General features: G+C 31.3%; 2 protein-coding genes across 2 annotated transcripts in view; one reads left to right on the forward strand and one right to left on the reverse strand.

The window, feature by feature from the left end:
* Positions 1 to 12,513, forward strand: part of LOC149476720 (uncharacterized) — a 71,935-nt gene that overhangs the window by 29,193 nt on the left and 30,229 nt on the right. The window lies entirely within an intron of this gene.
* The window catches only part of rk (G-protein coupled receptor rickets), a 90,014-nt gene that overhangs the window by 23,847 nt on the left and 53,654 nt on the right, over positions 1 to 12,513 (reverse strand). The window contains exon 6 of the mRNA XM_089711139.1: positions 3,771 to 3,842. Within this exon, the coding sequence (XP_089567265.1) occupies positions 3,771 to 3,842 (72 nt within the window). The remainder of the gene's footprint in view (positions 1 to 3,770; positions 3,843 to 12,513) is intronic.

Here is a 12,513-nt window from a genome sequence, read left to right on the forward strand (position 1 = left end):
CTCAAACAGACCTATTGTTTATCTCAAATAATCTCCGAGATTGTTGGCAAATAATATGTGATAAATCCAGAATCTATTGTGGCGAAATATGCTTTTGATATGTTGATGGTTTGTTTATGAAGGAGACGGGTAGGGCATTGGTAACATGTGTTGCCTCTAGGCTTCTTTGTGTCGGTGTGAAAAATAAAGCGGGTCAAGTGTGAAGAATTGCGACGTGTCTTTGGTAACAATATCCTTGTAAATCGTTGTGGGTGTTATAGTCGTATGAAAAGGAGCTACAGGTCTTTTATATCAAATATATAAAAGACCTTAACAATAGGATAACATACTTCAACGAGTTCTAACTTCTATGTAATAATTGTTTATGTTACTCTTCCTGATATCAAAATAACTATATTTCCAATTGGAAATATAGTTATTTTAACTTAATTAAGTTGTTTGTTGAATGAGTAAAGTTAGCTTTTAGTGTACACATGTCGCAAATAAAATACTTCATAAGTATTAAATTTAATTAATATTTTAGTATAGAGCAACAAACTATAAAAATCCCCAGACTAATAAAATAACAACAGTGTAACCCTAGCCGAGGTACTAACGAGGAACATTATTCAACTGTGCACGCAATTTAGGAAAAAATCTCTTAGTTTATGGCCACTATAACTCATAAATCTTTAATATTTTTCTCGACGGGTGCAAATAAGGTGAAGAATTGCAGCGATGTTATTAATGCGGGGTCTTAGAAGAAACTGTTTGGAGGGAGTGCGTTGGGCTTTGGAACAAGCGAATTGTTTTTCTTTTATGTCTCTATAATTATTGTTTAATCAAATAGATTGTGTCTGTAAAGTATAAAGTAGAATAAAATAATAGTTAATTTACATGAATATCAATTAATGTATAGGTCGAAGTCTTATAAAAAATTAACTGGTTGATTGATATTTGCCTGTAAAATCGGAGTCAAAATGTTATTTAGGCTAAGTACTATACGCCAAACATCTTCACATTCATAAACATACCTATTTACCTACAACACATATATGATTTAACACTATAATAATAATTAAAAAAAACGTATCAAATGTTTAAAATTCTACTTCATTAGGTTTAGTGGCCCCGCCTGAAATAGTGCAGCGATCGTTTGTCGCAGAAACTTCCGAGATGTTAAACTACTGCCACATTATTAGCGACTAATGAAAGGTTTATGGACCATGTGTGCTCTATATTACTGAGGTTACTTGCTTGTGTTGCATCACGTATGTCTTTTGAGTTACAAATAGATTGTTTGAATGCTAGTTATAATGACAGGTAACAGGACTCGCATGGTACAGAGTAGTTTAATTGAATAGAAGACAGGACAGTTTTGATGGTAGGCCTAAGGTAGGTATAAACATGTTTGTTTTGTTTCGGATTGAACGATTAAGTATTGTGATAAAATACACATTATTTATACCACTTTCTATTTACATACTTACATTAATTTGTTCCTAAATAAATAATGATTATACAATATAGATTTCGGTTAACGTTAAAAAAATTGTGGTAAAGTTTTAGTCTTTATCGAATCTTTACGTAATTATAATCAACGATGAATCGCCTATGAATGAAAAATATAACCCTGCCAAATTAAAAATACAAAAATATGGTATACGATTAGTAATTTTCATCAACTATTAAACCAACGTATTCATAATATCACAGACTAATAATAATATACTACGTATACAAATAATATGGACCACGGTAACGTTCAGTGTTTTAATAAACATACACCCACGTTTGATCCCAATCAAGGGTGCGATTAGATTATATATTAACGTTAAATAGACCAAGGTGAAGAGTATTTGTATTATTACATCCTTGAGTACGGTTTTTGTTATGTAAACAAAGAATAAAACAAGAATTACCATGTTTTATGTCATCCATGAACTTCTACTAAATTATTTAATTAAATAAGAATAACTAATAGAAAGCGGTTGATTTAAATTGTATTAACTGCAACACAAGAAATTGATTGAAATTGAAGATTATATGATAGAAACAGAAGAAAAGAAGTAGCCAGATCATATTTTAACACCATAAATTTAATTTATGTGAAATATATAGGAAAATGTAACTAACTAAACTGTGATTGACAAAATAGATTTTGGATATAAATAACGGTAATAAAAGACGAGTTATAGACGGAACTATTGTTCAGGCGGTTCTTTTCTTTTAATGAGAAAAGTGGAAGATTTATTCTTCGTAGACGATAGAAGTATTATACAAATTCTATTGTCTATATTGATTCTATTGATTGTGTGAATATTTTATTCAGTCTACCTACATTGAATATAAATTGCCCTTACAGGAAATATGTGAAAACTTACGAGACAGGTTTTGACATACGAGATTCTTACAGTCCAATTCTCTTTCTGCTATCTCGAATTATTCAAATCTTGTTGATTCCCTTCTTTTGTTACACGTTTTTGCTACATTATTCAAAAGAAGCCAGTCTATGTCCTTGAAGTTCTACTGTAGAACATTGCATGTTACCCCTCTGTGAATAGTGTAATTACAAGTCAGCGTAAACTTTTAGTTAGGGAGTAATTAAAATAATTCGTACGCCGTAAATCACGCGATAGCGTCTTATCTAACGTCAGCTTAATGCGACCCGGCGGGAAAATAAAAATAAGCATGATAGATTGCGTCAATTCTGCTTTCCATTTATCTAAATTGCTTGAAGAGGCGCAATGGATGTAACAACATGGCTGCGATAGTGAAATAAATTTTTACGATGTTAGACACACTATCGCGGAGTCGCAAAATATTATCGTCAAACAACTGTAAATTTTTATCGCCTTTTATAATTGAACTGAAAACGTAGCAAAGTACATTACATTAACGACATGGAACATAGTATAATTGAACTTAAGTATTATGAAGCCAAAAACATGACGATAAATTAAAATAGATGGCCCACTCTGACGATAAATTTACTCTGCCGAATGCGGCATAGAGGCTGTGTTTTGTTCAAGCAAATAAATTACCACATAATAATAGTCACTTAAGACTTGTGTTATTTTGTTTACTCTTGTCTGGGACTGTCCCCTTTCTAGTCTGGATCGAGTTCAAATTTCGTGGCCTCTCTATAAAGTTTAAATTATATTCCGAAGTATTTTCCTTGAAAGAATATCTGGTTTTTATTCTACAGTGCGATTGTTATGTTATTTTTTTGTACAGAGAAAAACTATATAATAATAATCATAAAACGATTTTATGAAGCGGAGACAGAAAATCGATACATATTTCGGGATACGAGTAAACGTTACTTTATATTATGTCGTATGTGCGTTTATCTATATCTTTATTTATACCAAACTACGGTATATGGTATTATAACATTTATCCTTACACTAGTCGATTGTCCTGGCTTCGCCAGTGTTGAATCCCGGTTTATCATTATCCTGTTAGAGCGGAATATATGTTACATCGTTAAAGATAGTAAGTAAGAATAAGATTTTTTTTAATCTGACGAGTATTTTTTGAGTTAAAACGTAATTCGTAACAAACATACAATCGAATCTTTCCTCTTTAAATCGTTTCGTTTTGTTTTACAATCATTTTATTTTTGTTTTACCACTATCGGTATAAAATTATAGGTACATAGCAGAATCCGTCCTCACTCCTCACTGGGATCGGAAAATTCCATAGAATTTATACAAATATACAAACACAATTTTTTTCATTATTATTCACTATATTTAAAGTCATGCATTTGAAATAAAAGTACTTACAGCACGCGCAGCGCCGGCGTGTTAACAAAAGCGTTCTGGTCGATGTACGTGATGCGGTTGCGTTTCAGGACCCTGTTGATAATAACACAATCGTTATTTTGCTTTTAACAGACCATTTTAAAATTATCCTTTCAGTATGGAACACCTAAAATCAATAAATAAAGATAACATTTTAGGACACTTAACAAGAACTACATTAGTAACTTAAAGTATCTCATAACATGATTTATTATGTATGTATAATGTTAATAATAAAAAAAAATAATACAAAAGAAGTCGGTTAATAAATGTATTGTATTTGTAATGATAAACTGAATATCGATATCATCCCCCGTTTGTTCCCCCTCCCTTTTTATGCTGTGCGGTGTGCCCAACGTTCAAATTTTCAAATATAGTGATAAAACATATTTCGTGGTATTTATAAATGATTAAACTATAATGATGAACTGAAACGATGATTATGCACTTAAAATAAATAAAAAATACCGTTATACGTATTCATTTGCTCTGGGAATATCTCCGATCGTTTAATTAATATTAATAAGCTCATTGACCACTTAATTATTACATTCTGAATTTTTCCCTTTAAAAAATCTTAATTAATTGAAATTAACATAGAAACATGTAATTATATTAAATTAAATAAAGTACAGGTTTCAAAGAAATACCAACGTCATTACTTGAATGTATGTATAATTGTTAGCAATTTAAGCTTGAATTAATTGCTGCAAAAGTTTCGCACAGACTCCTTTAATTTTATGTTTATTGTATAACAAATAAAACCCTATTATCTGTATTAACAGTTGCTATCTTGACTTACTTTGATTCTAATAATATTATACGATCAATAATACATAGTCTTCATTGCTTTTCATATAAAATTTTATGTTTTCTTAGCTATTTCAGCCTGTAATTAAATTCTTACTATGATCAAAAATATTGTTATACAAAAACCAAACTATTATAAAACAAATATACCAGTATTGACTATGAAACTGGTAACCCAACACATATTATTATATTATCTGTGCCCAAACCAATAGTTGCGAATACGATTTTTGTAGCAATAAGCCGTATCTACTATCTTATTTTGGATTGCGCTCACAGCGACGGGACGCCTCTATTATGGTAATACAGTCAATAAAAGGAATATTTATATGTGTACAAATTATAGGTTTGCCCCTTGGCCCTTGTGTTTGGGATTCATTGATTTATATATTACTCGGAATAAATATGAAATTCAGTGCGCTGTGCGGTGCTGAATATGTAAGCTTTCTATGCAGTTAGAATAGCATATAATAAATGATTTACCATTTCATAGATATAGCATATTATGTATATATAATATTTCATATATAATCTTTTATATGAGACCAATATGAAACGTAGTCACATGTAAATATCATACCTAGTATTTATAACAACAAAAACTGATTTTCTGTGTAGACGGCTACGCGGACTAGGTAACAGAAAGCTTTATTATTGAAATTTCAAAATTAATTTGGTAGTACATATTTCTTTAAGTTTTACTACTTACTATGTTATGTAAGTATCTACACTGTATATCTTTATTATATCATGTAACTGATGAAAGAATTCACTATATTTTTGGCGGATGGTAGAGTTCTACATGTAACATAATTCTTAAAAGAATCAATTTCAACCTGAGAATATATTGTGTAAATATAAAAAGAGACAGTAATCGTATAAAAATAATATAAAGTGATATAAACAAGACTTTACGTCAAACAGACGCATCAAATCCGTTGGATTACCTATGTGCAAATTGTTGTTTATAACTCGATTTATCGCGAATGTTCTCTCACATCATTAAATAAAATCAAACCAGGATGTACAATATATCCACATTACCAATAATTTACTTTTGTTTCATACCGCAAAGGTTATTATACTATACATATCTATACATTTTACATCTCTATCTATTCTAAAACTGACCAAAGCTTGTACTTTATAGAAATATGTGTAATTGGCTAAATACCAAGCAATGTTCTGTGGTATATATCGAATAATATAATTTCTAATAAATTAGGTTATTTGAGCTTTTGAAACATATTCTTCAACTCATGTATTTATGCCTATATGCTATCTACTTTTAATGCTATTAACAATTACGCGCTAGTATACAAACCTATCCAGTATCTTTAGTCTATACCAACATAATATATTATTTACACAAACTTAATAAAAGTCTAGTCTCATAAACAGCGAATAAAAAGTGGTTTCAGGATTCACGATGGCTATATTGGCAACTTTACGAGCGTCCATCAGCACGCTTGTTACTGTACCAACGGACTGACAAACTGTTCAATATTCAATGTATGAAAACGTATGGTAAATGATTCACTTCAAAGCATTCAGACTGGAGTACTATTTCAGGGTAACTTAATAAAATATAGTAAGGCTAAATTGTATGTAGATTGATTGAGGCTATGGCGTGATTGACTTACATTCAATCGGCAAATTAAGATTTGTAATAACAACCGTAAGATTGTATCAAGTAGGTCCTTATTAAATTTAAGGAATAACAAAAAAGCATCGTTATGCGGTGTTTAAATGAGACAATGCTTTAATTGTTAAAAAATATCTTCGTCGTTATAATACTCATTTTCGTCCTATGTCAATCTTTGAACATAAACAAAGTCGAGGCACAGTTGAGGAGTTTTGCAATTCTCTAGAAGTTTTATGAAGACATATAAAACGAAAGCTTTTTTATTTCGAAAAATGATAAAACACTTTTCTACAAAATTGTTACCAACCTAAAATTAGATTTATCTCATGGTAATAAATGACAGAATGTACCTACTTATAGTAGTCCAAATAATATGATATCTAATACCTAAAATTATTTGACAATTATGTAGCTTGGAATACGCAATTTGCCTTATTAAAGACAATATTGTATAAACAAGGGACAGAATTTAAACATAAAAATATTTTTATAAACCTTCAAATTAATATAGCGCTCTACAAATGTAGCAGCATGATTTATACCCAACTTACGACTTCATAAATGACGGTATTTTACGAAAACAATTGGCGACCGTCTGAATTCATCTCAAGGAAAATATCAGAGATAAATCAGTGTCACAGAATGGGGATGATTAAAAAGGGGCAGGACGAGACTATTCACAAATGTCAAATATAACTTTTGCTCTAACTGTGGGGTTAGACGCATACTATAAATATAACTAGGCTAAAGTTAAAGTTAATGGAAGGGTTCTGGTAATCAACAAATCACGTAAAATAATACAAAGTTTTCAGTTTGTGATGTTTGTTACGGAAAGGCTTTGGAGGCATGATATAGTCCAGGATAGAATATGTAAGTACATACTATAATATATATTTTATAATCAAAATTGGAAAAAGCTCTTCGCAATTATTATCTTCTACTTAATTATCGTAAGAGTAGCGTGTACATGTTCATTTAGTCTTACAAAAACTTTAATTTGAGTCCAACCTCACTTACATTTAAACCGCATCATTGAGTCAAAAAATCTAAGACTTTAGACTAAAAAGCGTAATGCTGTAAACATATTGTAAACAAAGTTGACCATTTGGGAATACAACACACAGACACACTATTGCATAGCACACGTATATAAACGTGTGTGTGTAGGTCGTCAACCCGTGACAATAGCACACAATGGTAAAGGCATTTGTGTTCAAAGGACACTAAATTACGTTTATTGTACCATTGCGAATTGCGCTGAAACCCTCGCAAGTGTTATCTGAAAGATTTTTAACTTTATCTGTGCATTTGATAATTTGAACGTAATGTATAGGATACGTTAATAGAGCGTTATTTGTTTGAAGCGCATTTGCTGAAATTTTGAGGTTATTTTTTATTCTTTTATTACTTTTGTATTTGAAAAAATTAACCAAATTTAAATTCAGAAACTCTAACTATATTTTATTCTACAACAACAATATAAATATGTATGTACAAAATACAATAAGAAAAACTATTATCAAAAATATTACCTTAAAACTCTTCCGAACTAGAATTTAATATAATGCACTAAAAACAATTGAAAAACTTCGTGAACTATTTTATTAACTACAAATCCAATTGACTGCTCATAAACCATAAAAATTTACGGCCGCACCAACTTTGACCAGAGATTATATGAAAGATTAATAAAATTTTAAAGTCCCGAAGCAATAAGTGTAGAAGTTATATCTGGTTTATGTCACATTAACGACATCTTTATATCTCGCAATATCGGGACTAGAATAAAATGTTCTCTTAAATTTCTAAATTTAAATTGTAGTCGCGAGCTGACATTTACTATTCGTCGTTGAAAATGATAGTACAATTTTGGTCGACGTCTAAATAATTGTGGCTTAAAACTGCTTTTTTGTCAAATTTATTCTTTTACATTTTGTGGTTTTAATTGGAACAAAATTATATTTAAACAATTTCATTGAGATAAACGAATAACGTAACCACAGATTATTAAAAAGTAACTACGCAATACTGGCCGCAAATAAAAAAAAAGAAGAATGTTCTTCCATTTTCAAATAACCTATGACGCAAAAGTATTTAGAAAACAAAACAAACACCCCTTTAAAAATAATTTTGTGTAATAAACATGGACGTATAAAAAAAGACGGACGGTATATCGCCTAAACATTGAGTGAAGCCTAGTAATGGCGGCGAAATATCCATGTGTTTGTGCCATGTTGCCATGGCAACAGCTGTCCTGTTGACAATGGCGGCTGTATTTTTTTCTATAAATTTTGCCGTAATAATTTTGTCATTAAAACATAAAAGAAATAACTTGCTTCCCTGTGGAATGTAATCCCTCGTGTTTTGTTATTTAAAATTGTACTGTTGCGACACCATTTAACCACGCAAGACGGCATTTTAAATATTTTTTGTGAAACAGTGACGCAGTTAATCAGTCGGTAGTTCACGACGTAATGGCGGCCGACTAGCTTACTATGGTGAGAGTGTGTGCGTGTTTATTGTCTTTACACGATCGCTAGCTTACTATGGTGGCTTCACGTTGTTTGTTCGTAATACGGCGTCCGTCTTTTTTTATACGTCCATGGTAATAAACTAATAATTATTGTAAGACATGATTCGCTAATTTTATTAATTTTAAGTCAAGTCAGTGACTCTCTTCTGCGCAATGTAAGTAGTAATTCTGAAATAATTCAGTCTAAAGATTCATAAAGCACATACCTAGTTATTTTGCAAATGTTTTGCAATAATATTTTTAATTTCGTCGCAACATGGATCGAATATAAAAGTGCACAGTAATTAATAATAATAATACTTTGTTACTTGCTCTTTGTATTCATTTTAATCAATATTGTTTTTATCCATACTAATATTATAAATGCGAAAGTAACTCTGTCTGTCTGTTTGTTATCACGCCTGAACTACTGAACCAATTTGCATGAAATTTGGTATAGATATATTTTGATACCCGAGAAAGGACATTGGATAGGTTTTATCCCGGAAATCCTACGGGAACGGGTTTTTCTCTGAAAACGCGGGCGAAGCCGCGGGCGGAAAGCTAGTTTTCTATAAACTAACGTTTATTTATTACAAGTGACGCGATGCGGACGGATTGAAATGATCCTACAAAATTTCATTAAAAATGTTTGTGACATTTTATAGGTAGGTCCTTTGTTTAACACTACCTACTTTCTGAAATACAATCGATATTTGAATAGAAAAGCCTAAGTAAAGCTTTTAAAATTAAAAATGCATGAAGGATGTAGATTGTAGGCACCTTTGTTTGTATTTTTGTTGATGTGCGAATCATAAAATCACAAAAACAATGGTCATTATTCATGAATGGTAGACCATTCATGAATAATGACCATTGTTTTTATCTTATGGTGCAAATGCACAACAATGGTGATAAAAACAACACTAAATAATTTGGAAAATCCAAAAGTGCACGCCTCATAATTTTTTTTAATAAATATTTATTAATTATTATTTTTGTTTATTTAATAACAGTTAAACCACATCGAATCAGACCCTGAAAAATGAAAGGGTTCTATTCCTGAGCATACTCAAGCGTAAGAGAAAAAAAAGACTCGATTAGTAAAGTATTTCGGTCGCTATCGTGTTAACAAGAAAAAGGATCCGCACATACAGACACACGGACGTCCAAGACAGAACTTTTTTAAACTGTTTTTTAACTAGTTTAAATAACAAAAATGACATCAAAAATATCATGAACGTTAAAAATAGTGTTTTTTCTTAATATGTGTGTGTATGTATTATCTTACAAGTGCAATGTATGATACATAAAGACATTTTAAGTTTGAAAAATCAGATGTTTTGCGCGAAGTGACAGTAGTACCCACCTCAACGCTTCGCTTATGAGGCGTGCAATACGAGTTTTCGTTTACACTAAAAGATCAAGAAATAATGTTCGTGTACGGTTAGATAAAGTTTAATAATAATAAAATTTCCAGTAAAAATTCTGCTAGATAAATTAATATTACGATGTAATGTTTAACACTAGAACGCTGACGCGGTTGACATAGGTCACCCAGTGTATTATGTATATTGCTAAATATTTGAAGTGAAACTTCTTTATCGGGGTTGGAAAAAAATTTAGTGTAACATTTTTTCGTTATGCGTGACATTTTTCCGTTACGCGCCATCTTTTTCTTATCTCTACCACGCGTGGTTCGACGTATTTCTGTAAAGTTGCATATACCTAGTAAATTATTTTTTGAAAAATAAGGTCATAAAGAAGTTTCACTTCTTACGTGTGTACACGCACACAATTTTTTTAAAGAATCGTGCTTGAGTGTTGCTGTCTCAGGTATTCCTCTACTACCAATCACCGAACATTTTAGCAGCGCGCCAGCTTCCTTGGTGCAACGAAGTGCACTCTGTGGTGTAAATTTTATGCGCGAGCGCTCTAGTCTATACATCTATACATCTATACAAATATTATAAAGAGGAAAGGTTTGATTTTTTGTTTGTTTGTTTGTTTGTATGAATTGAATAGGCTCCGAAACTACTTGGCAGATTTGAAAAATTCTTTCACTGTTGGAAAGCTACATCATTTCTGAGTGACATAGGCTAGGTTTTATCCCGGAAATCCCACGGGAACGGGAACTATGCGGGTTTTTTTTTGAAAACGCGGGCGAAGCCGCAGGCGGAAAGCTAGTGTTAAATAAAAGCGTTACACTAATAAAATTAAGACGGTTAGTCCACTCATCATATTCAAGATCTTAACTTTATAGCCTGAGCCTAAAAGTAATGCGAAAAGTACATAAAAATTTTACGACTAGCTTTAGATTCATTCACTCTTTAGATTATTACTGCTTTGTGAAGTATTACATCTTATTTTATGTGAGACCTTGTCACGAGGAAAATCAAGGACCTAAATCTCGGCATGTAGATTGCAGAATGTAGATAGTTACCTATTTAATTACTTAGATGTAACAATATGTGTGATATATTGGGTTACATATTATAACACTTATTTGTGTTGCTAGTAACACATGTTACACGTATCACGTATCAATATAATCGTTTGTTTTTCTATGTATTAAAATGGATTAGTGTAATAAATAATAAATTATTTATCAAAACTCTAGTTGAAGCTTTACATTTTCCTAAACGTCTCATAATATAATGTTGCGTGCAGCCTGTATCATTGCTTATTTAGAATTTTGGTTAACCACGTCTGGCAGCTGGCTCGCGCTTATCAAATCAATGTACTACAAAATAGCTACGATTTTTAATAAAAAATAAACTTCACTAAAATGTGTTTTATAAAACATTGACTCCACATTAAACTCTAAAATATTATATCGGCGATAAATTGAAGAATATCGAACATTTTACAAGCCCGTAAAGAAAATTTCGTTTCACCTCATTACCCCCAAGTATACCGCAGTCTGCTTTAATCAATTCACTCAGGGGTTGAACACGTGAATTCATTTAAATTTATACATTTATAAAACAATTAAATGAATTGGGATCTTATTGTGTTTTACGCCCCGAATGAGTTAATATGTTTCGTTTGGGACTAATCAATTTTAGTGAGTATAGACTATAGACCCTAATTATTATTATCTACTGAAAATAGATAATAAAATTATTGCACTCAAAACGATTTTGTTCCAATACATTTACTTTTAAATCGTGCAGTTAATTCTCTAAAAAGCGTATTCATTACATGAACTTCCAGAAAGAATACAATTTACCGTACCAATAGCCGGAAAAACCAACAGCTAGACTAATCGCCTCAAACAAATTCCGATAAGCCCCAACGAACGGACCCCAGAAAAATTTCCATCATTTCTATGTATTTGCCCCTTGCTTATCGGTCATTCACATTTTATTGCGTCTATAACGATCGGCTATTAGGTACTTACAAACAAAAACAATTGCTGTGCATATTAGCTGTGTATCTTAATGACTGTGATTTCAGCAAATGGGAGGCTTAACTGGTACTATTGTTTTGCTAATTTCGATATTAATGGCAATTCAAAGCCAGGGACGGGAGATTAAGCGATTTATGTACCTAGATATGGATGTGCTTGCCAAAGCTATTTCTCTGGATAAAAGCGGCTAAGGATTCAAATAAATGCACATCTCATCTGGGGATATATCTCACGTTTACAAAAGTCCACAATTAAGTATTCAACAAATAGGTTTAGGTTAAAAAAAATATTTTTTTTATTGTTGGCTGTTCTACTCGTATAGTATAGACTAGACTATGTCAAAATC

The sequence above is a fragment of the Colias philodice genome, chromosome 26 (assembly GCF_061535455.1).
Source record: "Colias philodice isolate Cphi_HAF_F1 chromosome 26, ilColPhil1 Martin Lab GWU primary, whole genome shotgun sequence".
Taxonomy (NCBI): Eukaryota; Metazoa; Arthropoda; class Insecta; order Lepidoptera; family Pieridae; genus Colias; species Colias philodice.